The following is a 26,443-nucleotide window of genomic DNA, read 5'->3' as shown; positions in this document are numbered from 1 at the left end:
TGTCCAGTATATCACTGATTCTTTACAAACTTTCTCTGTATTCGTTATGTCCTTTGAAGTGTTCTACTGCTGAAATGTTCTGACTTCTCTCGCACCTTGTGCCATTGAACTTTGTATACGGTTTAGTAGAGTTTCACTGCTTACCTTCCATTAGCATTTTCTCTCTCCTGACATTTTTGTTGCCCCTGGAATGGGATATAGACTCACAGGGTCTTTAACTTGAGCAGGTTTGTATTTGTGGAGCTCCCATGCACAGAGTTCTCTGGCTAGAATTTCATTTTTCATTATGTATTCAGATCAACTTACCAGGAAATGTGTGACCCATTTGTAGGGAAGATTCAGGAATAACTTGGTTTAGGGAAGTTCCTTTCTGTTACTTAATCTGATATTTCTATAACAATGAATGTCATTGCAACAGAAGAGTCTCTAATATTCCATTCAGTATCTCTTTCTATCTACAATGCTTGAGACCCAAAAAGTGAATCCTAAATATACCAACATATATTTTGCATCCAAAATGAAAAGAGCCCATTGTAGACTTCTGCACACCTGAAGAACGAGTGTTGAGTATAGGTATTTAGTCTGTGAAGGTGCACTGGAACTGAAGTGAGTTGGAATTTTGGCATTTGTCCTTTCTACTCCTCAGGCTTTTATACACAAGTAGTGATGAACTGTGTGAATAATTACTAGTCTGTTACCGGGATTTGTTAACAGCATTTTTTACTCAGAACTGCTTAAAGATTCCTTAACATATTAAAGAAACTTTTGGCACAAAAAACAGTACCATGGGAGTAGGATTTATTCATTTCAGCATGCAGTCATTAAACTAGTGTTTTCAAATCGGTTTTCAGAAGTTTTTTGACATTTCAATAATATTAAGATAGCAGGTAGTTGGCTGAGAAACAAAATAGGAAATTACTACTGTTTTTGCTATTTCTCTTCAAGTCTTTGACTTTAAAGATGTTTGTGATGAGAAAATAACAGACTAATTAATTATATATACTTAATAACTGAAATTTTTATTTTCAGCTGCTGTAAATCATAGCTACAAAAAAGTTACCTATCAGACTTTATATAGCAGACCCAATTGGAAAGTGCTCCTAAGTTACAAGCAAAAGCTACTGAATTAATTTTTTTTATATACAAAAGAATACTGAAGTAGTATCTTTTGTCTACAGTCCAACAAGCAGTCTAGTGGTGATTTCGATTTGGTCTGTAAATTTTCTTTACCTTGAAAATTACTTAATTAGGTTAGGAAGTGGATTTCTGGAAAACATGGGCATTTGAAAGGAAATGTGGTGATTTGGAATTGATTTTTAAATTGATCAGATAGTGAGCCTAAGAGTAGTCCTTTCAACTTCCTATAACATGATCTTAAAATACCGTTCTGTATTTATGTCATTTTTTAAGGTATTTTCAGTAGTAGAAAGTAGTGCTGCCCTAGGGTGCAGCATAATTATTTGGGACAAACATGCACAAAAATGTACTTGGCAGCTACAGATTCCATTTCTGATTAAAACAGCATGAATGAAATTGTGGATACATTAAAGGTAGTAGGAATAGTCATAATGACTTCTAAGACAATTTCAAACCATGCATCTCAAGTTGCTTGATTCAGTACTATTTTTGAAGTCTGTCTACAAAGATAATTGTTCCATGTTATTCCTGTGATTAAGTTGTATGATCTGTATTTGTTTTAAATGAGACTATATGCCTTATATGACTAGCCTAGTATAAGTTTATCCGAGCAGTTTTATATTTAGGATTTACTTTGTTTGATTTCCCAACTGAATTTGCATTAAGTGTCTTGAAGTATCTTGGCTTTTGAATAGTATTCCCTGTTGAGATAACAAAGCTTTAAATGTGTATTACATCATGAACTTTAATATGCCTTTCATACTCTATTATATGATTGTCAATAAATTCAATATGGCACAGTTGTTACATTTTCGTTTCTTACTGTCTAAAAGAAATCAATATTGATGTACATAGAACAGGAAGAATTTTGTTAGCAGTTTTATCTAAGAAATTAATTTATGTTTTTGCAGTCCTTAAAAATTCCAATTACAGTGTACTGGATTCCTTAATTATTTAACTGTAGGTTACAGATTATCAGGTAATACTGAACTGTGTGATTCACCGCATCACATGTGCAAAGATAACTGCTCAGTTAAATTAGGATTTCCATATTAAATAACTTGGTTAAAAATAATTCAAGCTTTTTTGTCATCCCTGCCCCCTGCAGGGAAGCTGAAATGAATCTTGGGAATGTATAAAAAATTTCAGACAATATGCTGGTTGAAGTGAGCGCAGGGAGGGAGAAAGGTTAGAGCTGGGTGAATAAAGAATATGTAATACAGTTTTTACTACATTAACTTTATTGAAAATATGCAAAATACTTGCATTTCATATTTCCCTTCATGGATTTTCAGAGATGAACTGAATTGTTAAAACAGGTGGTCCTGTAGGTGTTTAATTATCTTTATCCAGGCTTTACTTTCTAAATGAAAGGAGGTCTGAATACTTCTTGTAGACCTGTTGTAGTGGTTCCATCATTACACTATCTGAATTCTTGTACCAAAACTAGTTGGATTTGTGTTTAGATACACATTTGTACTTCACATAATACTCTGAATCTTTTGTATTCTTAGAAGTGCTAATTTTGGAATTACTATATTAATTTAATTTTTGTCATCATCATGAAACATGATGAAATATATAGTAACCCCAAAATACACTTGTTATTCAATAGAATCAAATATTATGAATATATGAATATTTTTCTACAGTGAAATAGTTTGGCAGAAGTTGCATGGTGTATTTTGTTTTGTTGCAAGACAGAAGCCTTCTATAAATTTGAGACCAAACCAAAGGAAGGCTGCGTAAGCTGCTTCTGTGGGAGAAGACAAGACATCACTGGATCTCTGAAATACCATGAGTCCTTAGTAAAATTTTATTTTTCCTAAGCACCTGGCAAATCTAGAGGAGAAAGGACCATGTTAATGTTTCAGTCATCACAAGAAGCTACAATTCCATGTTGGATTCAAAATCCAAATTTCATTTTTTCCTAGCATTCATGAAAATACAGTTGTTACTGCCCACTGTGTGTGGTAGATCTTGTTGCTTTTTTACATAAGCATTCTCCTGATACTTGCCTTACAATTTACTAAATTACTGGGGTTTTTTTGAGAAGCAAGGCAATGCAGTGTCATCAGTACTATTCCAGCTTAATTTGTGATGCAAAATACTGAGATAAACTCACACATGAGAATGAATGAGCTACAGATTCCACAGAAGCAGCTAAGGAAAGGGTCACTCTGGATCTTGAGTTTTGATGCTTGGTTTATAGTTTCTGACTTGTGCTATTTCAGCATTCTTTAAAACTGTGGGCTTGTTTCAGTAGAGGAAAGGTTATTGCCTAGTAATGAATGAAATCTCAGCTTTCTGTAAGTATATTTCACTTCTGCATGAAATGTTCCTAGAGAACATGAATATTTAGCATGTAATTGGTAATATGCTCATGAAATAATTCAGTGGCAAACAAAAACAGAAAATCACAAAAACTACAGCTGTGTTAAATTATACTTAATGTCCTATACAAACAGAAAGAATGAACTGTGTTTATTTTCCAAACAATAAAATTTCTAGTTTAGTTTTCAATGTAATTTTTTTTAGAAAGTAAATTAAATTTCATACTTTGGGTAAAATCATGTTTTGCAATTCTGATGCTGCAAAGCTAATTTACAAAGTTGAAAAATTGTTTTGAGTACATAGAAATCAATTTTATAGTGGTATAAAAATATTTTTTCCTTTGGTCACTGGCTAATAGAATATACTGGAAACCATGGTAACAAAAAGTGCTACCATGTTTGCCCCAGAGTCTTGTTAAAATGAGCAAGCTATGTTTGTCTTGTTTAATATAATAAAAAGAGAGGAAAAGAGAAGGAGAAGGACGAAGGGAGAAGATTGACCTGTACAACAGAAACAGCAAATATACAGTCAGAGATGTATCTATGAGTAAGTAATCCTGGAAATGCTGGTACCATTTCATCATGAATGTGAAGGTGTTAAGCCATGAAGCTGTAAAGAGTAAAGGGAATATATTAGCTCAATGGTTTGTCTTTAAATTGTTTCCTTCCGTATCTGTATTTTGCAGGTTTATATTAGGATAAAGGATGATGAATGGAATGTTTATCGAAGATATGCAGAGTTCAGAAGCTTGCATCATAAATTACAGAATAAATACCAGCAAGTGAGGACTTTTAACTTTCCACCAAAAAAGGCCATTGGAAACAAGGTACTTAAAAGAACTTATAGTATCAGTAAGAGTTGGGGGAAAAAAAAACCTTTCCTGTCCACACACACACAAAAAAGATGTGACTGTCATAGATATTTTTTACATGTGCTAGACAGTCCCTGCTATTTTTATACAGACAGCACTCATCAGCTGCAGATTCACTGATAATATAGTTAATGCATTGATTTTTCTACTCACTTAAAAGGAAACTCTTTTGGTTAAATGAAATACTGATGACATATACAGTAGACAAATGCACAAAACCTCCATAACTGTACCGGACAGCTGTATATGTAAAATGTAATTTTTTACTCCATTATTTTCAATAAATGTCAGCTATTAACACCGATCAGTAATTAATTAAATATCTCTGTAAATTTTAAAAAGTATCAGTCTAAACTCATTACTTTTCCTGTGCTGTTCACCAATTGTTGTAACTTCTTTGAACCAGCTTTTTGAAGGCATCTGGGTTCTTAATTCCCATAATCTGTGTCTTTGTGTTTTAGCTCTCCCATTTTAAAATGGGCCTTCCTGCGTTTTCCTTTCATAGGGATTTTGCAAGAAATACAGTAAATATTGTACTAAGTATGTAGTAAATATGTAGTATCATGTAATTGAGTCCTTAATCACCAAAACTTTAAGAAGTTCAAGAGCTTAAATACCCATTGCAATATATACCATAAATCCAGTAAGGATTGAGAAGTAATCAAAGTGTAAGAATGATCTGAAAAAAATATTTATCATAAGTAAAACATTTTAAACATGCTTATGACTAAAAACATCTCTATGAAACCACTGGGTGCTTAAATCAACATTGCTAATGTTAATCAAATTTGTTAGCTTTTATATGGGATTTTCCCCTTTGGTTTTTTTTTTTTTTTTTTTTTTTGCCATATTATCACTGAGTTCTTGTATCAAATATCTAAGAAGCACCAACCATAGTGATCAGTGAAGTCATCAAAAGAAAGCTGACATGATGACTGACATACTTCAAGATCTTAATGACATTTTATTTGACCTAAGACCACATTAATACATGTATCACTAAAATGCCAGAATCATGTAATTATATCTGTTGCAACTTGTCCATGATAGGAAAAAAATCATAATTGATGATTCGTATGAAGTAATACAAAATTTAAAAAATAAATAGAAAAAATAATATATATAAACTTCTTAATGGCATTCAGATGTCAGTGAATGTTTGAAAATAGTAACTCTGATCTGTGTGTTTCCCATGTGTTCCATAAAAATGAGTAGTTAAGCTTGGCACACATGATACAAAGGGAGTAGTGATGCATATAATCTGGAATAAGCGGTGGTGATACAAATATATCTGGAATTTTTTAATAAAATCTGTAGGTCTGTTTGCTTGGCATAAAGTCCAGCGTTAATGTAGTTGTTCATTGCCCACTGAACTAGTAAATGAAAGTACTTATGAAAGCTTTTCTGCTTTTTTTCTGTATATTAGATCATGCGTTTTTCATTTTATTTTCAATGGATAGTTTTGTAATAAAGCAATGTATTTTCTTCTTTGTTACATAATGAATTCTTCTTTTTTGAAGTGATGGAGTATCAGCCTCTTCAATAAATTACAAAAGCCTTCTTTTAAGCTTTTTTTGATAGTCTTTCATCCTTAATTACTTTAAATACTAATTGAATTACAATTTCAGTTGCACAACTGATGCGTACAAAATTATCAGTTGAGCAACTCATTAAAAAATTTGCATTGCTTATTCTTTCAGTACTTTAGCTTTGGGCCAAAATTCTACCGTAATCATGCTTAAGCCCACGATCACTTTCTGTCATATAAGATACTTTTTCAGAGATCTGTTCTTTACAGAAAGAAATGGGTGCCATCCATTGCACTCCTGAAAGACTCCTATGATGAGACATAAGCTAGTTGTATAATTGGAATTGATTAGTGATTATATTTCTGGGTACCTGCTGTAAATATCTTACAAGTCACAAAATAGTGCTTTCCCATCAGCTTTGCAAGAGCTTACCTCAGTTTATCACACAAGAGCTTATTTCCACAGTACATTGTGTAGGCAAATTTTGGTCCTTTTAGTGGTACTATTTTTAGTACCATGTCATGGTACATATTGCATTTAGGAATATTGCATGGTTTTCTGTGGTGTGGTGAATCACGCTTCAGGAGCAATTACCCTACAGATCCAGCAAAAGTAGTAGCTCCTTGGAACACATTGCACTGTGTGACTGAATGAGATGAGTTAATGGCCTTGAGATGGCCCTTTTTTCCATGACAGAGCAAGTTGAAGTAAATGGAATGTTAAAAAACTCCATGTAAAATTAATTCATGTGGGAATGTCTGTCTTGGAATTCTGTAGAACTTCAAGTTTAGGATGAGGGATTTGTGCAGGATGTTAGACGTGCAAATGTTTGGTAATAAACAGTAGAAGAGATATTATCAATCTACTGTTTTCAATACTTTTTTAACTTTAGTGGCTACAAAAGTATGTTCCCTTTTACGTATACTGGTACGTTACCATAGAAAGTTTTTCACTCTGATATTATACTGTTTTTAATAGCATCGCATCTGCCTTGCCATTTCTAGATTAATCAATAGAATATTAAATCAGTGCCTGAAGAGTGGTTTCAGTAGCTAAATTCTGCTAATAGAAGTATCTCTATTCAGTTTATATCAGTCTGTGGTTTTCATCTCCTTCACAAATCTTCAGCGCTACTAGATGCCCAGATAACACAGTGGTAAAACATAGTCCTCCGTATGTAAATGGCTAAAAATGACTATTTTGCAGCTTTTGGAAAATGGTGGTATGTGCTTTTATATCCTTCAGGTCTGTACCTGACTGATGTTACTCATTGCATATCTTCAATACATTGTGTTTGGTACTGTGAGGCTAATGAAGGTGATATGCTTATTCTAAATATTAGTTTAATTTTAGGCTAGCTAAAATTAAACTAATTTTAGGGTTTTTTTTACTAAATATTAGTAAATATTTAGTAAATATCTAGTAAATATCTAAATATTAGTGCACCGAAAGAGGGTTTTGCTGTAATTGATTTCTCCCTTAAATACCCAGCACTAAATTTGGTGTTCAGTTGCGTGTCTCAGATTGAGGGAACCTCTGAGACCACAAGAGGACACCATGCTCTACAGAATGACCTAGAACCACTACTACAGAGTCACAAAATACTATCCATTGTTTTGCTATGCAAAATATTTGAGCCCTGAGGAGGGAACTTGACTAGAAGAGAATAATGTAGAAAAAACTATTAATTTACATGTGTATTTTTCCTGCTTACTGCAATAGAAATCAGGGAGGTCAGGTTCAAATGCAAAGTTGCAGAGTTTGACACAGGGAAAATGCAGAACAAAAGTAGAATTTCAGCTGAATGAGGATTCATAAAAGTGAGAAAATCAAGTGTTTATTACTGCATATATATTGTCATCAAGTAGCAGTTACATCTGAAAATATTTGACTATTGTAAAACAATGGATTAAGAATCTAATATTTATATTCTAATTGTTATGTTTTAATGTGGTTTTGCCTTAAGTTGGGACAGTTTATCTGAACAGTTCATGTTCATGAACTTTCAACAAATTATGTATGTAGGATTAGAAACTAGCTTTAATGCTTGAGGAAAGCATAAATTTAATATACAGAACACCAACTAGTAGAAAGTGAACAGAGAAGAGGGAAGAACACCGCTTTGAAAAAGTAACCTTTTTTCGATTACAAACAAGAATGTGTATTTGCCTTTCAGGTTGGTAACCATATTTTCAGTGTATCAGTTCAAACATTTGAATAAAGTCAGTTAGAACTAATGCAAAGAAATGAAAAGAATAGATTAATTTATAAATGTTGCTTTGAATCAACCCAGAACTGGTAATTTAATTACTGAAGGAGCATGTAACAATAATGCTTGCAAGACACCATGTCTGAAGTTTCATACATACCAGTTCCCGTGCTGTATATTTTCTACTAATGGTCTTTCAGTGCTGGTAGCAAAAAGTTGTCAAATTTTCCTTACAAGAATAAGTGTCTTCCTTCAGTTTATCAATGTTTTGTTTGAGTGAAAACAAGAAATGTATTTGTTCTCTTTTGTTGCATGTATAAGAAAAATGTAATATATTCATTGTATATTTTTGTACTTCTTTTGTAAACTGCAGATCATTTTTTTTAAAACTTAAAAATCTAAACTGTATTTTTAAGATTTGAACTGTTTATTTTTGTAATTTTAAACCACTGTGCCCTGGTTTGTGGTTTGCTAAGTATTTTAAATGTAGGTGTATATACCAAGACTTGTAATTTCAAGCTGTTTTTCTTGCATGAAATAGGTTTTTGCCTTTTAGCTAGCCTTCAGGTACTTTGGATCTTTTGCATTCATACTTTCACTGTTTAAGTCCTTGTGACTACTGCCTTCCTGTCAGGTTCCTAATGTCCAAAGGACTGGTTTGGTTTATAAACCAGCACGCTCTAGTTTAGAGTGTGCTGAGTTAGGTGAAGCTCATGAAGAGAAGCTTCATCTATATGTATTAATACATGATTGCAAAGAGATCCCTGCATGCTTTTGCATAGAAATATAGCTTATGTTTTTTTCATTGAAAATGAGCCTTTACATTTAGCTTTGGAAGTTTGTCAGTGCTGTGTTGATGTCTCACTTCTTGAAATGTTTCTTTCAGACTAATGGTTAAATAATAATATGGAGTACTTACTGGACCTATTACTCTTAATTTTTGAACATTGCATTGTCCTTAAAATCTCGGTTGCTACTTCTGCCTTGGGCAGATTCTAACAGTTAAAGAATGGATTTTAGTAACTGAGTAAACACCTAATTAAGTCTCCTCTTGCAAGGGTATTGTCCCAATAGAGGACATATCAAAATAGAAATGGTTCTTTGCTTCCACTGGAAATGTGAATTCAGTGATTGAGTGTGTAGAAATTGAATAAGGTAGTTTTCCACTGAGTGCTGACTTGACTGCATGATATCCTTTGCTTTCCTTTAAAACATCGGATACCCCATATGGAAAGAATATACAGCACTCTTCTGAGATTAGAAGAGAGTGACTTTGCCATGACTCCTCAGCTGCATAGGAGGAACAATACAGAAATCTAAAATGAGTTTTCTGTCTAGGAGAAAATGTTGAGAGCAACATCATTCATCATTTTTATCCCATGCAACTGAAGTCTGTGAGCAGTTTCTCTAGCCATAGCTTGTTTCACGGCCAAGTGTTAGTGCAATAAAGTATATGTGTCCCTCTCACCTATCAGTAACTAAGCTAAATTGTATGTTACTCTGCGTATTGTTTTAAAAGCTTGTAAATGCGTTTATGTTTCTCAAAAGCTATATATTTGTATAGACATATATACACATATGCATATGACAATATCAAAGACAGCATTTAGGATATATATGAAGTTGGTTTCTGGAATGTATCTTGTAATTCTGAAAGTTCTGTTTACCAGGGACTTTATCTTTCTCCCATTTATGTCAGTGGAGATTGCTTCCTTCCCCACCCCCTCAGCACAGCTGCTTTTTTATCAGTGTCTGCTCTGTTTGCCTGTTGCTGAAGATAGTGAAGCGTTTAAGACAGTCTGCGGGATAACTCTTTTAGCATTAAAAGGTACAGCAGGTAAAGATTTTATTTAGAAGAAAAGAAAACAACATAGCTTGTGTTGTATGCTTGTAATGTATACTGTTTTTTAAAAGTTTATCAAGAATTGTCTAGCTCTGTGTGTGTATACGTATATATATGATGTAATTTGAAGCCATTCAAATTAGAGTTTCAATTTTAATATTTTCTTAAGGGTTTCACATTATGCTGTTGACGTGTAAGCCCTGTTATGCATTTCCTTACTGTAAAAAGTTGATCTGCCCTTTTGGGCCAGCAGGACCTGTCCACCCAGTGACAAGTACTGTTATAGTTTAACCCCAGCCAGCAACTAAGTACTGTGCAGCTGCTCGCTCACTCACCCCACAGAGGGATAAGGAGGAGAATTGGAAAGAAATATAAAACTCAAGGTTGAGATAAGAACACTTCAATAAATAAAATAAAAACAATAATAATAATAATTATAGCAGTTATAATGAAAAGGAGGGAGAAGGGAAAAGGAATTAAATCCAAAGGGAAGGGGAAAAAAAACAAGTGATGCACAACTTGTGTTGTTGACTTGCATTGAAATCAGACGTACATATATCTGTGCTTTTGTACTTTATGGGGTTTAGTAGCTCAAAGAAACTATACTTCATCAAATTAGTTTGTCAAAGTCATATTGTCAGAGGGAGCTGTGACTTAGAAAGCAGAGAAGAAAGCAAAACTTCTAGCTAATGCCTTTGGGGCAGTGGGCTAAATAATATTTCTTAGTACTAAGCTTTGATATCCGATGTCTTCAAGTAGAATTAGTAGAAAATTATGACTGATGTTTCAGAACTGGAATACATTTATTAAAGGAGATAAGCTTTGCAAATGTAAATCCTTAAGTTATATATTAAAAATTTGAAGTTAAGGATTGCTTTCATTAATGCTTCCTTAATTTGATTTTTGGATGATGTAATATAGGTGCTTAAATTCTGTATTGTTCTTGATTTTCCAAGTGAGTAGATTTTAATGTTCAGTGCTCTTAGTGGATGTAACTAATATATTGAGTTATTTTCATATGCTGTTTTGCCTTGTGGGTTTTAGGAGAAAAATGTAGCTAATATAAATTTGACAGACATACTTGTGCTGTAGTGTGTTAAAAAGAAAAGAAAGGGATCCATTTGTATTGTGTTCAAATCTGGAAAGGAAATCACATTAATCATATATGTATAGCCATATGCATTAGTTCTATAACACTGTGTTTTATGGCATTCTAAAGCCATAAAATAAATTTTGTTCTCTAAGTTCACCAAGTTACTTCATAACTGGAAAATTCAATCCTCAAAGTAGTATGAGCTTTAGGTAGCTGTTGAGATTAAATGAATACAATCTAGTTTTCAAATAGGTACCTTAGCTGAAGTACCATACAGACAGGAAAAAAAAAAAATTCAAATTTGGCATAATTATTAAGATTTCTAGTCACAACATACCTCTTTTCTGACACTGTCACCTACACACTAGGGGGGACTACAGAGTATATTTTGAATCCAGATCCTCTGGCGTTTCTACTGGAAAAGACTGCAGTTGATGTTTCATGTATACAGCACTTAGAAAAGAGCATTCAGTTCTTCTTCATTTCCATTTTTTTTGTCATATCACTATCTAAGAGAACAGAAATAAGTCAGTAGGAATTGGTTGGCTTTTATACGACAAATACTTTATAGCAAACAATTCATCTTCAAGTTCTGTGGTATGAAATGTCTGGGTTACCTGAAACTCAGCATGAAGATTAAAGCTAGCATAGTGCAGAGTAGTATATTTCATTTTCGGTGGTTTAATTTAGGAGGTAAACGGTTTGCCAACTCATACTTCTCCAGTATCAATACAGGCTGGGTGGGGGGTGGATTGAAAGCAGCCCTGAGGAGAAGGACGTAGCGGGGCCAGTGGATGAAAAGTTCAACATGGCCTGACAACATGTTTGCAGCCCAGAAAGCCAGCCGAACCCGGGGCTGTATCAAAAGCAGTGTGGCCAGCAGGCTGAGGGGCGTGATTCTTCCCCTTTGCTCTGCTCTGGTGGGACCCTGCCTGAAGTGCTGCATTCAGCTCTGGGGCCCCACCATGAGGAGGACACGGGCCTGCTGGAGCGAGCCCAGAGGAGGCCATGAAGACGATGAGAGGGCTGGAGCAGCTCTCCTGTGAAGCCAGGCTGAGAGAGTTGGGGTGGTTCAGCCTGGAGCAGAGGAGGCTCCGGGGGGACCTTACAGCACCTTCCAGTGCCTCAGGGGGCCGGCAGGAAAGCTGGAGAGGGGCTTTTTGCAAGGGTGGGAAGCAACAGGACAAGGGGTAGATTTAGATTAAACATAGGAAGAAATTCTTCACTGTGAGGGTGGTGAGACGCTGGCCCAGGCTGCCCAGAGCAGCTGTGGGTGCCCCATCCCTGGCAGTGCCCAAGGCCAGGCTGGATGGGGCTGGGAGCAGCCTGGGCTGGGGGGGAGGTGTCCCTGCCTGTGGCAGGGGGGTTGGGACTACGTGATCTTTAAGGTCTCTTCCAACCCAAACTGTTCCGTGATTCTATGATCTCTTTCAGAATGTCTCACTGAATTAATGCATTCATTAATGTGCTCATTTGGTGTTGAAGCGTAATATTGAGTCTTTTCAGGTCACAGAAATTTGCTGTTAATTGCTGAAGTTTAGGAAGAAGGGAAGCAGACTGTTTACAGCATAAAAAAAAAAAAATTGCCTGTCGAGATGTTTTTATTTTTGTTGTCTTGTAATCTCGTAGTTAAGATAAGCAACTTATTTTAACAAATTATTGAAGATAGCGCCCATAGAAACAGTTCAGATAGTGTTGCTTTACATCATGACATTATGGGGGACAAAAAAAGTAATGTAATTTACATGCTGCTTGGACAACTGCTAGATAAAGTATTGCAGTTTTATAACTGCTCATGCATTATTTAGGTATTCTAGTAGCCTCCTGGTATAAAGCAAAAATATAAAAATATTTTTCTAAATTTATTTCTTATTGTGATGGTGATGCTGAATTACCAAGTTACTTGGATTAATAAATTTCCTTTCAGAGAGATCTTGGCAGAGACACCTGATTACAGAAATAAAACTAAAATTTTCTTTCTTTGAATTTGAAATTTTACCCACATTTTTCTGTCTTTCTGGACCTATCAATATGCTTGGTTTTATCCCCCCTCCCAAAATATTGTTTTATAAATATCAGTAAATTTTTATCTTACTTGCTCTACAGCTTTTTGGGCAATTGCTAGTATTAAACATACTCTGTTAATTTTTTTAAGAAGTGGAAGAAACTAAATATTTGTTTGAGATGCTAGGGACACTTCCTGCCTGAAAAATCTGGTTTACCTCATTGTGCCACGTTAAATATCTTTACCTGAAAGCACTACAAGTAACAGGCATTTGATATTAATATTCCTCATTCATTCAATTTTTATTTTAGAAAAAGGAATCTCCCTGTCAGAGTGTATCTAAATAAATTTTTTATTAAAGGAGCATCTAGTCTTTTGAGTGAGAGTAAAGTTTAAAGACCATCTTGTATCCTTGTGTTTGGCTGTTGGGATGGTAAACTGCTCTATTAATTATTCTGATTTTTTCCCCCTGAAAATCACACTTTTCGTAGAGTTGAAACATTTCTAATAAACGTATTTGGATACTGTTAGCCCACAGGTGTAGACAGTAGTCAGAAGCTAGCAGCCTTCTTGCAGATCTCCTTTAGATGTCTTGGATGTTTCTGGTTTCCAGCAGACTAAGCAAGAGTGCTGTAATCTTAACCAGGAGTGGTTAGTCAAGAGAGTGGGATCTGGGGCGTTGGGTGGCTCCCTGTAACCGTCCTCTTTCAGCAGTTCTGTGGCAGTCTGCACCCGTCTGTATCCTCTCAGTATCCCCCCTCCTGACTTGCTGGAACCATCCATCAGGAGAGAAGTGGCATAAGTTCTGCTTGAAAGTATTTACTGGGAATGGAAAATATTTACTGAAATGTGGTAAAGAAATGATTGTTACTGAACTTTGTGGGGAATTTGGAAGCAGTTTCTTTTACTTGCTGAGAGAATAGAAAGGGAAATTGCAGATTTTCATTAATTGGTTTGTGGGTTTGACTCTTTGCTGTGGTTTCTTTTTGGTTTTTGTTTTTTATTTAATTTATTATTTTATTGGAAAGCATCACTTTAAGCTCATATATATAAGCTTGTACACTGTAAGCACTGTATTTATGACATTTCTAAAGAGTTTTGGGGTTGTTATTCTGTTGTTTAAAATGTAGAATTTGTCTTTGCTGGTCTTCAGGGCATTTTCAAACCTGATAAAAGAAAGAAATTAAGTAAGAAAACTGCAGTGTTGGGAGGAAGCACTGAACCGAGACACATTTTAACTAATATTGTTGATAGTTATTACGGTAATATAGGCTAGTGAAAAAATGGATCTCAGTTTCTTGAACTGTTGCCATAGTTTCCTGAATCTCCTGAATAAAAATATAGATTATAGACTGATAATACTTGGTCTGAGGAGAAAACAGAAATAGAATTTCCCAGTTCAGTAGCTGAGCAAAAGATAAGCCTTAAGGGTCTTGCTATGGACTGCAGTTTATGATGCTTTTTAATGAACAGTTGATTCCTGACCAGTTGACAAATTGATACATGGTTGGCATTTGTGTCTTTAAATAATGGAATATTAAATGATGCTGGATTTTGTTAGCATAATGTTACCGAGTTCTTTTTCTAATAGTGCCATTGAACACAACACTAAAAAGAGATTATTTTTAGTTTTATTCACGAGCTTTCTTTTTTTCCTATTATTTATTCATTTTTAACACTTTTTCTCAAAAAGGGTTTTGAGAAAGTTTAGCCTTTTGGATGGATGGTATTGCTAGCTTGAAAATACCAGCTATCTTAAGAAACATACTTTGTTCCAGGATTCTCTAAATGTCTGAGCCAATTTGGAGAGGTACAAGACATAGTTTGGCTGAGATCTATTGCATGGGGGAAGAATTCAGCAAAATGGGATTGTCTGTTGTTTCCATAGGGCTGGGGGGCTACAAGCTTTTATGTGTCTGTTAACATGCTTGTGCTCTGGACTTGCTTAGAGGATGCTATACAGCAACAGTGTATTCTAAGACTAAACTTTAGTAGCTGTAATGTTGTGATAAATAAATTACCCTCTTACTCAAAATAAACGGTAAGACTTTTTTCAAAAAAATAACATTTGAATAAACCCCATATTTGCGAGGCATAGACTGAGCTTGCAGCTGTTCTGGTGACCTGAGAAGGCTGGCCCAGCTGCCGAGAACCATTCCCCTACTGAACAGGTAGGCTGTGCTGAGCAGCTCTGCATAGTACTGGAAGGAGATGCCTCAAGTCTCAAAAAAATTTTGCAGTTGTCCACAGAAATTTGTGCTGGACTGAGGATGTTGACAGGACTGTAGCTCACCCTTAGCATGTCTGCTGCTGGGTGGTTTTGCAGCAATGCCTTTTTCAAATGACTTTATCTAAAAGCATCACTTACTTTCTGGTATCATGGAAAGGAACCCATAGTTGGAGATGGAAATGGAGATGGATCAACTATTTGAGTAGAGAAACACAGAGTGGTAATTACAATTATGTAGTAAATCTCTGTTCGAAGAAATATTTCTTTTAAAAACTGACAGTTCCCTGATTTCTTCTTTGTATCTCATCCTCTTAAATTCCTGTTTGGTTCCACTGAACAGCGAATGTACAGAAGATCTCACAGTGGGATGGCAAAAATGGCAATTTCAAGTTTTGTGTAACCTTGTTTTGTTGTATAATGCTAGCCTGATTCTGCCATAAAGAAATGGGTAATATAGGTAGGATAGAAATCTAAGCTTCCGTAATTGCAGTAATTTTGAGATGTTTTTTGTATAATATGTAGTGTTTGGTATATTTAGTTTTCAAAACTGTAGCTTTGTAGAACTGTTTCATGATGCAGTAGTTACTGAAGGACAGGTGTATTCAAGTCATGTTTTACTGTGACCTTTGCAAAGGTGTCAATTAGCCTGTAAAAATTAATACTTGCTATCTAACTATTCTTTAATCATAGAACAGTGAGGATGACTCAGCAATTCAGTGTTTAATTAGCTCCCATTTCTGCTTCTGATTTCCAGCTTTGTTTTGAGTTTAACCATTTGATGCCATGTAAATAGACAAAAACTGATAAGATGATTTTGCTAAGACTGGTTGACCAAGATGGTGAAAAATATTAGGCTACCGTAGAATAACCTGAGCTTATTTCTGCATTTGCAGGTTCATCTTTGAATAGCGCTATTGTCAGCTTTATTTAGGATAGAATACATTGTGTGGTATCAGAGGCTGATACAGCTCTCAGTAAAGTCCTAAAGCCACATTTCCTTTTATTTTAATTGAGTTGGATTGAGCCCTGAGCTGTTTTGTTGTTTGCATTTGTTTGTTGGTTTTTTTTTCTCCCCAACACTAACAATAGGAGGGTAGTTGAATGATAAATAATGGTTAGAACATCAGAAGCATTGCGTTTTATGTTGCTTGCAACAGCACCAAACCCAGAATATAAGTGTTTTATCTGTACCTAAATCATGGCAGGTAACCATGGCAATCATACAATTTCCAACAGCTCATGGAAAATACTTGAAACATCTTAAGTGAGCTGTCCTGTTAATAATGAAGAATATCAGTGTTTTGCCATCTGTTACATACTAACAGAGTATATGAAAGACCAGCAGTTGTGTGAAACAATTTAAACTGCAAGTTGGAATGAACTTGGCTTGTGATGAAAACCTGCAAAAAAGCGTAATGTAAAATACAGTACATAAGACTCTGCTTTTTAGTTTTACAGCTTAACGTCATCTTTTAATATCTGTTGAGAGTCTATAAGATTTCCTTTATGTATTCTCATTTTTAGAGATTTGTAATTTGATATTAGCATTTTGCTGTGGGCAGAAACTTGGCAAATTCTCTGCCAAAAAAATTCATAAAATAATTCGGGAGACATTAATTTCAGATTAAAAGTATTTTCCCAGATGTGTTTTGATGCTTCTGCAATCTGAAGCGGCTTTGCATGTTACCTGAAATTTTGTGGACTCTTAATCAAAAGTATATGCTTTTTAACTGTGGCTAAGAAATAACTTCAGCAGTTTGTGCAGAAACAGCAGTAGCTTTATTTTTCAGAAAATACGCCTACAAATTGAAGGTGAATGCCAGTGTGTTGTCTCAATTAACAATTTGTGTACAATATAAGTTTAGTCAGTGTGAATTGGTTGTAAATGTGGCCACGATGAGTCCCTTTACACATAGTACCCTTTTTTTAACAGGGAGATTCTTGGATCAGTTAGGAAGCGCAGTGGATTATGGTTATAGGCAATGCATCCCTGCACGTACGAGTTCCTCTTCTATGCACAGAATGTTTTCACGGTTTGTTAATCAGGTGGTGTTGAATATGTGAGGCTTTCTCTTTGGTCACATTGGAGCTGCTTTTCAAGTACAGTAAGGTAAATTCGGCATCATTGCAAAGAGTGATAATAGCTGTCCATAAATAATCCTTCACACTGAGGATATATGGCTTCGTAGAGTTCATCTTTTGAATTGAAAAGAAATCTCAAATCTTGAAAGCAGACCTCCTGCCTTCTTTGCATACTCTTTTGCCTCCTGTAGTGCCACGGGATCAGGGACAAGCCTTACAATGAATATAGCAGGAGATCTTTTACAAGTAATAGTAAAGAGTTAAATATCATCAAGTTTGGTGGCATTGTTCAATCTGCTACTGGCCCCAGTTAGAAGAAATGAAAGGGCCAGGTAGCTGTGCCTTTTCATTTTAAATTTAATAAGCATTCCATTTCTTATATACATTTTTCTTACCGGAATTTCAGAAAATACATTTGATCTTTGAAATAATACCAATCCATATTTTTGAGAGCAGGTCTCCTTTTTCAACCATATTAAGCAGGATTTCTCTTCAGTGAGATCTTGAAAGTGTGTGTTTGTTTAGTACTGTTACTTTATCTTCCCATACATGCATGCATTTACCTAAAAATGAAACTATATAATCTAACCTTTAATACTGTGAAAATGTAATTTTTTTTTTTTTGCAAAAGTATATGTAGTTGTAATTTTAACAGAATTACTTTGTTCCCAGAGTACATTCATATCAAGCATACATAAATCTGTGTATCGGATCTTAGGGGAATATTTTTGCTGTTTCCTGTGTGAACAGATATGCAAGTGTAGATTTGTGTAGAGATGTAATCTCATATAATCACCAAAGATAGGTACTGAAAGTATGAGTTTTTTCACAGCTACAAATCTAAATCAAAATCTTTCTCTTTTTGCTCATAAATAAAAATACCATTTAAGAGTCGGACTATAAAATACTAACTAGATTTCAGTTGTAGATAATTGGGTCCCATAAAAAGAGGGTAACAGTTACCTTTTTATAATTTCTGACTGAAAAAATTGGCCAGGCTTGGAACCAGTTGTGTTTTTCTATTACCAATTATTCTATTTACTGTTTCGTGACAAAAACTATTACTACAGCAACTTGGCAGTAACAACTGTGTGGTAAAATAAGTCCTCTGAGTAGCTGACCTGCTGTTGGAAAATGCACATTTAATGATAAAGTATAGACCTACAGCTGAATCATTTTGACCTTGGTTTACATTACTTCTGGTAAGGACAATGGGCTTTAGTACATGGTACAGAATTTCATGGTAGATCGCTCAGTGTTTGTTTTAGAGATCAAATTTATATCAGGCCAAAAGAACATTTTTGACTGTTTTCAGGCTGAGTTTAATTTCTGAGATTTTCTGTATTTCGCTTGATTAAATGGTGGAAAAATAGCTATATTATAAACACTAATTTGATGCATTTTAAATAGCAACAATGCATTCCCTAAACATGTTCTGGCAGTCTTAATTAGAAAACTCCTTTGTGCCGTTATTATCTGTAGTTAATGAGATTCTTTGCAATAACATAAGGGCTAGAAAGTACCTACATTCAGCATTTTGCTCCTGTGTTTGTAACGAAGTGGTCCTGCCTGTGAAGGAAGATGTATTTATTTAAATACATGTACAGTACAGAAGTCATGCTAAAAGAATGCAGCTTCTTCTTAAGAACAAATCTTAACATAATAGAAATTATTTCACTGAAAATACTTTTGTTGAGGATTTGTGACCAAAAAGCGTTAAGAACTGAAAACGTGCTAACGAATGTGGATGGAGATTTTTCTTGGGGGCTTGAAAACATAATTGATAGAAGTGAGGAAAGTAGAACCAAAGAAGCGTAGTGGGGGCGAGGCTGGTTCTTTGGAATGGCTCCAAGCTGTCTGCACTGGAAGCAGGCTTGTTGAGCAAAGCAGCGCACCTTCTTCCTGCATTATACGGTCAAGTAAGACTGGGGGAGAGGATTACTCCATAATTGAAACGGTCTCACATGCCAAGCATCACCGTTACTCATATAGTTAATGCTTTCAGAACCAAAGCTGTTCCACAAACAACAACTTTTTCTGTGAGATCTCCTGTGCCACACTTTCTTGTCTTCTGCCTCACACAATTGGCTGTAGCAAATTAGTGTCCCAATCAATGTGATGATGTGATACTTGAAATCCTTTGAGTGGAAAGATGGGAAGACAGGGCTGTTCCTTTAGCTAGTCAAAGAATCCAGTAGGAACAAAAATCTTAGTTGGAAAGAGGAAAAAGAATTAAAATTTGCATTAGTCAATTAGTTAATTAGTATTGCACTACACTTTTATTTATTATTAGCATTCCATTTTATTCTAATACTGTGTGTCGCCACATATTAAAATTTTTGCTTTAACATTTCCCAACAGCTTGTATAGACTTCTGTTCCACACATTTGTCCAGACTTCGTCAGTGAAGCGGGGCACAGAGCAAGCTGTTGCTCTGTTCTGTTTGAATAGTAACTGTACTCAGTTGTGGAGTACTGGGTGAGTGACTCTGCAGAGTGGATTGCATGAAGTGTCAACAGTGCAGCTTTGTTTCTTAATAAAGTACCGGTTTCCAAGAGTTTTCAGACTTCATTTTTTCATTTATCAGTAAATCAACACTAGAATCACTTGCTATACAATTTGTGTGTAGTGTGTGTATGTTGCTAAAAACCACTGTGACTGATAAAAAAGAAATGGTAAACCTTAGAATACATAAGGTTTTTTTGTTTTCACACTGATCTTGATTATTACATGTAATTATATAAAACTGGAATGTGAAACAGGGCTGGACATCTGTGTAAGTTCATATCCAGAAAATAATAAAATAAATATGTGTATGTTTTGGAATTTTGTGAACTTAATTAACACAAGCACTGCCTAAGATTTTGAAGCCTGTAAGTATGAATGCTTTCAGCATTTATAAATGTTACAATAATTACAATTACATGTTATTAAGTAATCACATGCAAATAAGTCAAAGAACAGAAAGACTTACATAAATTCTAAAAAATTAGTCTATTTTCAGTATACAGAATTAGTTCCCAATATTTGCAAATGTACCTTACTTAACATTGGTTGATTTTTTTTTTTAATTCTATGAATTTAAATTACTACTTTGTGAAATGTCATTCAGAATCTTTCCTCATTTTCTTATGTCTCCTAAAATATTGCTGTTCCTGTTAACTTCTCCTAATGAGAGAGAACAGAATGAAATGTCAATCAAGATTCTAGGAACTCTACAGCAGTCCTCCTGAAATCGAAAGAGCGTCCCTGCTTTAATGATGAATTAGTGTCTATTGTCTGAGGAAGGGATAATCTTCAGATTTGCATCCCATTCGTGACACCGTGGTTTAAACCTTTTTAATACAATGAATTTATTCAGTGTAGTCAAATGTATTTATGGTGGTTTTATTGGTGGGTTGTCTCCTCTCCCCGCCCCCCCCGCCCCCAAGAAACAAGAATTTGTTTCAACAGCTTTTCTTACCCAGATAAATAATACAGGTTGGATAGAAACATCTTACATGTAATAGTCTTCCTTTGAAAGCTGTAGTTGTCTAATAATAGTTTTGGCTTCATGCCAAAAGAACATACTCTGACATTTAAACTAGGTGATCAGGATGCCTGCATTCCTGAGATACAGCGTGCTGGCTGTAGCACAAACCAGTCAGTGCCTGATTTCATTGTAAACCTATTATAGTCTTACATTAGTGTGAAATACATACACTTGATATTATAGGTCACTGTGATTGTGATCCCTCACGGGAAATAATTTAAGTTAAATGTAAATTACAGGATGCATGGCATTTGATGGTTGTTAGACTTTTAATTTGTGAGTCCCTCAGCAGAATGTGGAGTTAATAGAATTATTTTGTTTATTGGGGCCAATATAGTATAAAATCATGAGACCAAATTACTATAGGAACTTCAATAAAACATTTTTGAGAGCTGTGAGATAGCCTTTAAAAAAGCAATCTACTATATGAAAGCTCCATCACAAAATAATAATTTATTGACAAAATAAAAAAGCTGGAGAAATATTAATCCATTCTGAAGCTTGTGTGCCAAATATTGAAAAAGTATGAATTCTGAAGAAATGGTGGGCATAAGTTGGTGTTTCCTCCTGCGAAGTCTGGTAGTCCTGGATCTCAAAAAGAGTTGCATAAATTGTTATGCGCATAAATTGCCTATGCTGCTGTTATGCACTGCCTTTTTAAGACACTAGTATTTTATGGAGATCTACTGTTGGTAAAATAATTCTGGTCTATGGAAGAGACATTCTGCCTAGGAGAAAATTTGGCATCCTACAGTGGATGTTTTTTTATTAGCTTGCATGTTTTTCCCTTGAGGACTGAGTCAAGGGGTTTTTACATATTGCCAATACATTTCTATAGACATAATAAACATAGATCATAAACAGATTAAATTTTATGCTTATTAGGACTGTTCAGTTACATTGTAGAGTTGAAAAACAAACTTTGTGCCAATTATATTTTTTCCTTTCTGTTTTTAGGATGCAAAGTTTGTAGAAGAGCGACGCAAGCAGCTACAAAATTACTTAAGGAACGTAATGAACAAAATTATTCAAACTGTGCCAGAATTCACAGCCAATCCCAAAAAAGAGACTCTTATTCAGCTGATGCCCTTTTTTGTGTAAGTATCTGTCAAGTAGTCCAGAAAATACTAAGCTTTTTTCATCATAATTTAATTTGAAATATAATGCCAGCATCTTCAAAATCTTTAAAACAGTGGGTTTTTTAAAATAGAATGTTCCTGTTCAAATTACAAGTGTATTTGTTATGTTTTAAAGGAATATATGACATATATAGTCATTTTTATTTATTTAAATTTGAACAAAAATCACTGCGTAAAGCTTTCAGAAATATGTAAGTGACCTCGAAGTCTGCATCCGTACATGTCTTCAAACATTGGGTGATTTTGATTTCTTTTATTTGGTCTTTTTTAGTTTTGTTTTGCTTTTGTTTGTGTGAAGTTTGTATTTTGTTTTTAAATTTTTTGGGGGGGATGACAGTGAAGCACTATTTATTAGAGTATTTATCAACCAAATTAAAAAGTCCAGCCATTGGACTCTTTCTTGCTGAATTTTGCAATCTGCTGCTGTGTGTGCTGGTTTCATTAATGTTAACATTGAATATGTCCAGAAATAGTTTAATACAGTCATCTGTTCAAAATCTCAAAACAAACCCTTTGATATACAATCATACAATGGATATAATCCGCTAAAATCTTTCCATTTTGCTGTAAACATAATTATCTAGAGTATTTGTAAATGATATTAAGAACTATTTAAGAAGTAATGTTGATGAGTGTTTGTTTTTGAAAGCGGTGTTAACTTTCACTAATAATTTTTCAGTACAATGTTTTTTCAGTACTACACCTGTACAAATTGTTTATAGATTGGAAAAACACATTCATAGTAAGCCGTCATATTAAATTTGTTGTCCACAAGCCTCTGCACAGGGATAGGGGATAGTGCATCCATACCTGTGAGTCCATGGATGTATCAATTTGCAGAATCCAGCCCAATTTAAAATCCATATGTTTCAGTAGAAGTGTACATACTTAGTTGTACTATTTGCATGGTCTTGTGCAGAGTTTCTGATTTTCAAGTTGAAACTTTTGTTCAAGAAAGCTAGATGTACTGGGAAATGTAATAGATAAATGGAAGAATGCCAAGATGTATTTTGTGGCCTTCATGTCTTTTTGATTTTTCTGGGATTTGAAAAAGCAAAAATCAATTTGATGAGGCATCTTGAGGATGATGATGATGTTATAAATGGCAAAATTATGTTTGTATAGAAAAACATCTCAAGAGACTTACCTTTTTCTCCCTAAGAACCCGTTTTGTAGAATTTGGCTAAGCGCTGTGAAGATTAAAATGGTTTCAAGTACTTCAAGTTGAGGGGCCCATATGTGGCTTTTTGTTAAGTCATTTAAAAGAAAATGTCCTTCATTTTGTGCTTAATTTTTTTTTTTTTTAAAGGGGGAAATTACAAAATACATTTGCAATTAAATTTTTAACTCAATTTTTGCTCTTCCTGTCCAGTTATATTTCATTTTAAGACTGTTAAGTATAGCTATGTGAAGTAGTGAACTGATAACTTCTTGTCAACTTCATTTCATAACTTGCTGCTTTAAACATAGAGCAGGAAAATAAATTCCAAACAGTGTGCTATTTAAGGTCTTATCTTTTCATTGGCTTGTTAGAACTGATGATCCTGAGTTCCGTGCAAACAAGTGTTAATGCAGTATAACATCTGTAAGTTAAGGGTAGCTAGTTTCTCCTCCTCAACCAGTTTGATTATGAAAGAAACTCAATTTCAAGCTTTATGGGATACCAAGATATTTTAATAAGTTATGATTATGGTTTCAGGTGTACATTGAGTTGCTGGAGTAATTATCATTACCTCCACAAGCAGTCATAAAGACAGCAAAACAATTAATACTAAAATATGACAAAATTGGACAATGGTTTCAACCAGAAGCCATTAGATTAGGAAATACTGTGGATACTCTAGGTAGCAATATTAATTTGAAAATTTGGCCTTAATCAATGGAAAATGCATTCATAGTAGCACTTCATTACTTGAACTGTGATGTATTATTTTCCTGCTTTAACCAATATTGTTTTGGGTTTGGATTTTTTTTAAATTTCAATTGTCAGAATTTCACGTATTTTTTAAAAAATCTGTCATCAATTGTACAATTCAACAGTAACCATACTGTGACATTATAACTATGAATAATACAGCACTGATCTAAAAGCAATGATACCACTTTTCAGGTGTTTTTTTTCATCCTAATACATTGTTGTTACAGAAATATTTTATTACAGTATCTTTTTATTCTACTTTGAGAAATGACATTTCAAGTATAGTTTGTTTATGATCTCTTAGCCACTTATGTTAAAAAGAGGAAGGGAAAAGAATTTCCTTATTCCTGAGACCTAAACATTCTCATGTTTTTGCTTATTAAAAAAAAAAAAAAAAAAGCCAGGTATGAGGGACCTGCACAGGAAAATATTCAAAATCACAAACCCACATAATGGGTTGTATGAATGATGCACAGGTTAGAAGAAACACCATTACACTATTTTGCTGATGTAAAGAAAACCCAAACCCAAACCAAACAAAAACCAAACCTGTTTTCTTCTAATAAATGTAGTGAGCTGAATGAGATTGATACAATTGATTTCACAGAAAGAGCAAAGTTTTATTGAGAAGGTAGCATACTTAAGTAACCTGTTTTCTTAGTATGAGTACAATTTAGTATGTGAAACATTGTGATACAAAATAAAGCAATTATCTCTAAGGAAAGAAATTTGTTCAAGGGAATTTGCTCAAGGAAAGTTGCCAACGCCATTTGTCAACAATTTGTAAACACAAATCCGATGCACTGCATTGATGTTAACCTTTTTTGCGTTACAATAGGTTGCAAAAAGACTATGTTTATTTTTAGAGGCTTGTTTTGCATTTGGTAATTTCATAATTCTCAACACATTGCATGAAGCAATGGACTGTAGTAGATTCGAGAATATTCTTTAATATCTGGACATTATGACAAAAAGGTTCTGTTCATGTATGTATCTCTGAACTATTTCCTTGGATATTTTTCTTGAATAATAGATGTGTTGGCATTCTGTCTTAGCTAGATAGTTCTCCACTGGAATATTAGTGGGATTCCAGAAAAGCATAGCTGTTGAGCAAAATTACTATATACCTCATCTACAGCAGATAAAGTGGGTTTTAAAATGCATTTTTCTACTGACATACCAGACTTCCTCAGCAGCTAGAGCAGCAGTATTAAACTAATATAAAGATCTTTCAGGCAATGATAGAAGGATCCCATTTTAGAAAGTATCATCATTGCTAGGGTATCATTTGAATTCTCAATGCCCTTTATTTTCTGAGAGTCATGACCTGGCACTGTTGGTAAGAAAAAGCATCTAAAAGAAATGCACGTCAGATTCACTTCATGTTGCCAGCTTCTCCAGTATTGTCCTTTCTTAATGGATTTTCAGCTTCATCAACAGGAGATCTTGAATGTGCTGGACTCTGAAGTGCTTATTACGTTATTCAGTGGTAACCTCTGTACCTTACTGTTGTGGTTTAACCTCAGCCAGCAACTAAGTACCATGCAGCCTCCTTCACACCCCACCCCCTGCAGTGGGATGGGGAGGAGAATCGGGGCGTGGGGGGGAGGTTGAGACAAGAGCAGTTTAATAATTGAAATATAGAAAATATATGACTATTACTAATCATAAGGATAATAATATAAGAATAGTAATGGAAAGGGAGATAACAAAAAGAGAAACAGAAATAAAACTCAAGTGGGAAAAAAAAAAGACAAGTGATGCTCAACACAATTGCTGACCATCCGCTGACCGATGCCCAGCCAGTCTCTGAGCAGCGATCCCCACTCCCCAGCTCACTCCCCCCATTTTATATGCTGAGCACGACATCCTGTGCTATGGAATATCCCTTTGGCCAGTTTGGGTCAGCTGTCCTGGCTGTGTCCTACCAGCTTCTTGTGCCCCTCCAGCCTTTTCGCTCGCTGGCAAGGCCTGAGAAACTGAAAAGTCTTTGGCTTGGTATAAGCATTACTTAGCAACAACGAGGAACATCAGTGTGTTACCAACATTATTCTCACCCTAAACACAGCGCTGTACCAGCTACTAGGAAGAAAATTCAATCTGTCCCAGCTGAAACCAGGACACTACCTGCAATACTTCTATATTATAGGTTTAATAATATTTTGGTTTAATAGTATTTTAATATAAAACACTTTAAATACATATGATTATTCTATTTAGTTTGTGCTTTATAGTACAGTGTGTGTATAGTTGCTAATTACATCTTTATTAATGGAAGAGTTAGCAGTTATGAAACATTGAGATATTAGTCATAGGACTATGCTGTAAAACATAGGGATACCTCAGTCTAGGAGAAAAAAATTACAGTCTTAATATGCATAAAAAGTCTCTGGGGCATTACATCTGTCTATTAGGAAGAAATGTAATATAAAATAATAAAAATAATTAATCTGGTCTTCTCTCTGGGTTTCTTCTCACTGCAAAATTAAATGACCACACTTCAGTGTGAAAATGAAAAATC

General features: G+C 34.7%; 1 protein-coding gene across 2 annotated transcripts in view; it reads left to right on the top strand.

Annotated features, from left to right (window-relative positions):
• The window catches only part of SNX29 (sorting nexin 29), a 103,921-nt gene extending 80,700 nt beyond the window's left edge, over positions 1-23,221 (top strand). Inside the window, exons 19-21 of one of the 2 annotated variants that reach the window (XR_005827833.1) lie at positions 4,157-4,297; positions 19,695-19,811; positions 21,823-21,903. Coding sequence is in view for 1 of the 2 variants with exons in the window: in XM_040593847.1 (XP_040449781.1) it covers positions 4,157-4,297; positions 21,823-21,966 (285 nt within the window). In the remaining variant the exon portion in view is untranslated. Of the gene's footprint in view, positions 1-4,156; positions 4,298-19,694; positions 19,812-21,822 lie in introns of both variants that reach the window. The other variant, XM_040593847.1, reaches the window with a different exon arrangement.
• Positions 23,222-26,443: the final 3,222 nt, after the last annotated feature.

This window comes from Falco naumanni, chromosome 4 (assembly GCF_017639655.2).
Source record: "Falco naumanni isolate bFalNau1 chromosome 4, bFalNau1.pat, whole genome shotgun sequence".
NCBI lineage: Eukaryota > Metazoa > Chordata > Aves > Falconiformes > Falconidae > Falco > Falco naumanni.
Note: the sequence above shows the minus strand (reverse complement) of the source record. Positions and strands in the feature narration are given on the sequence as shown.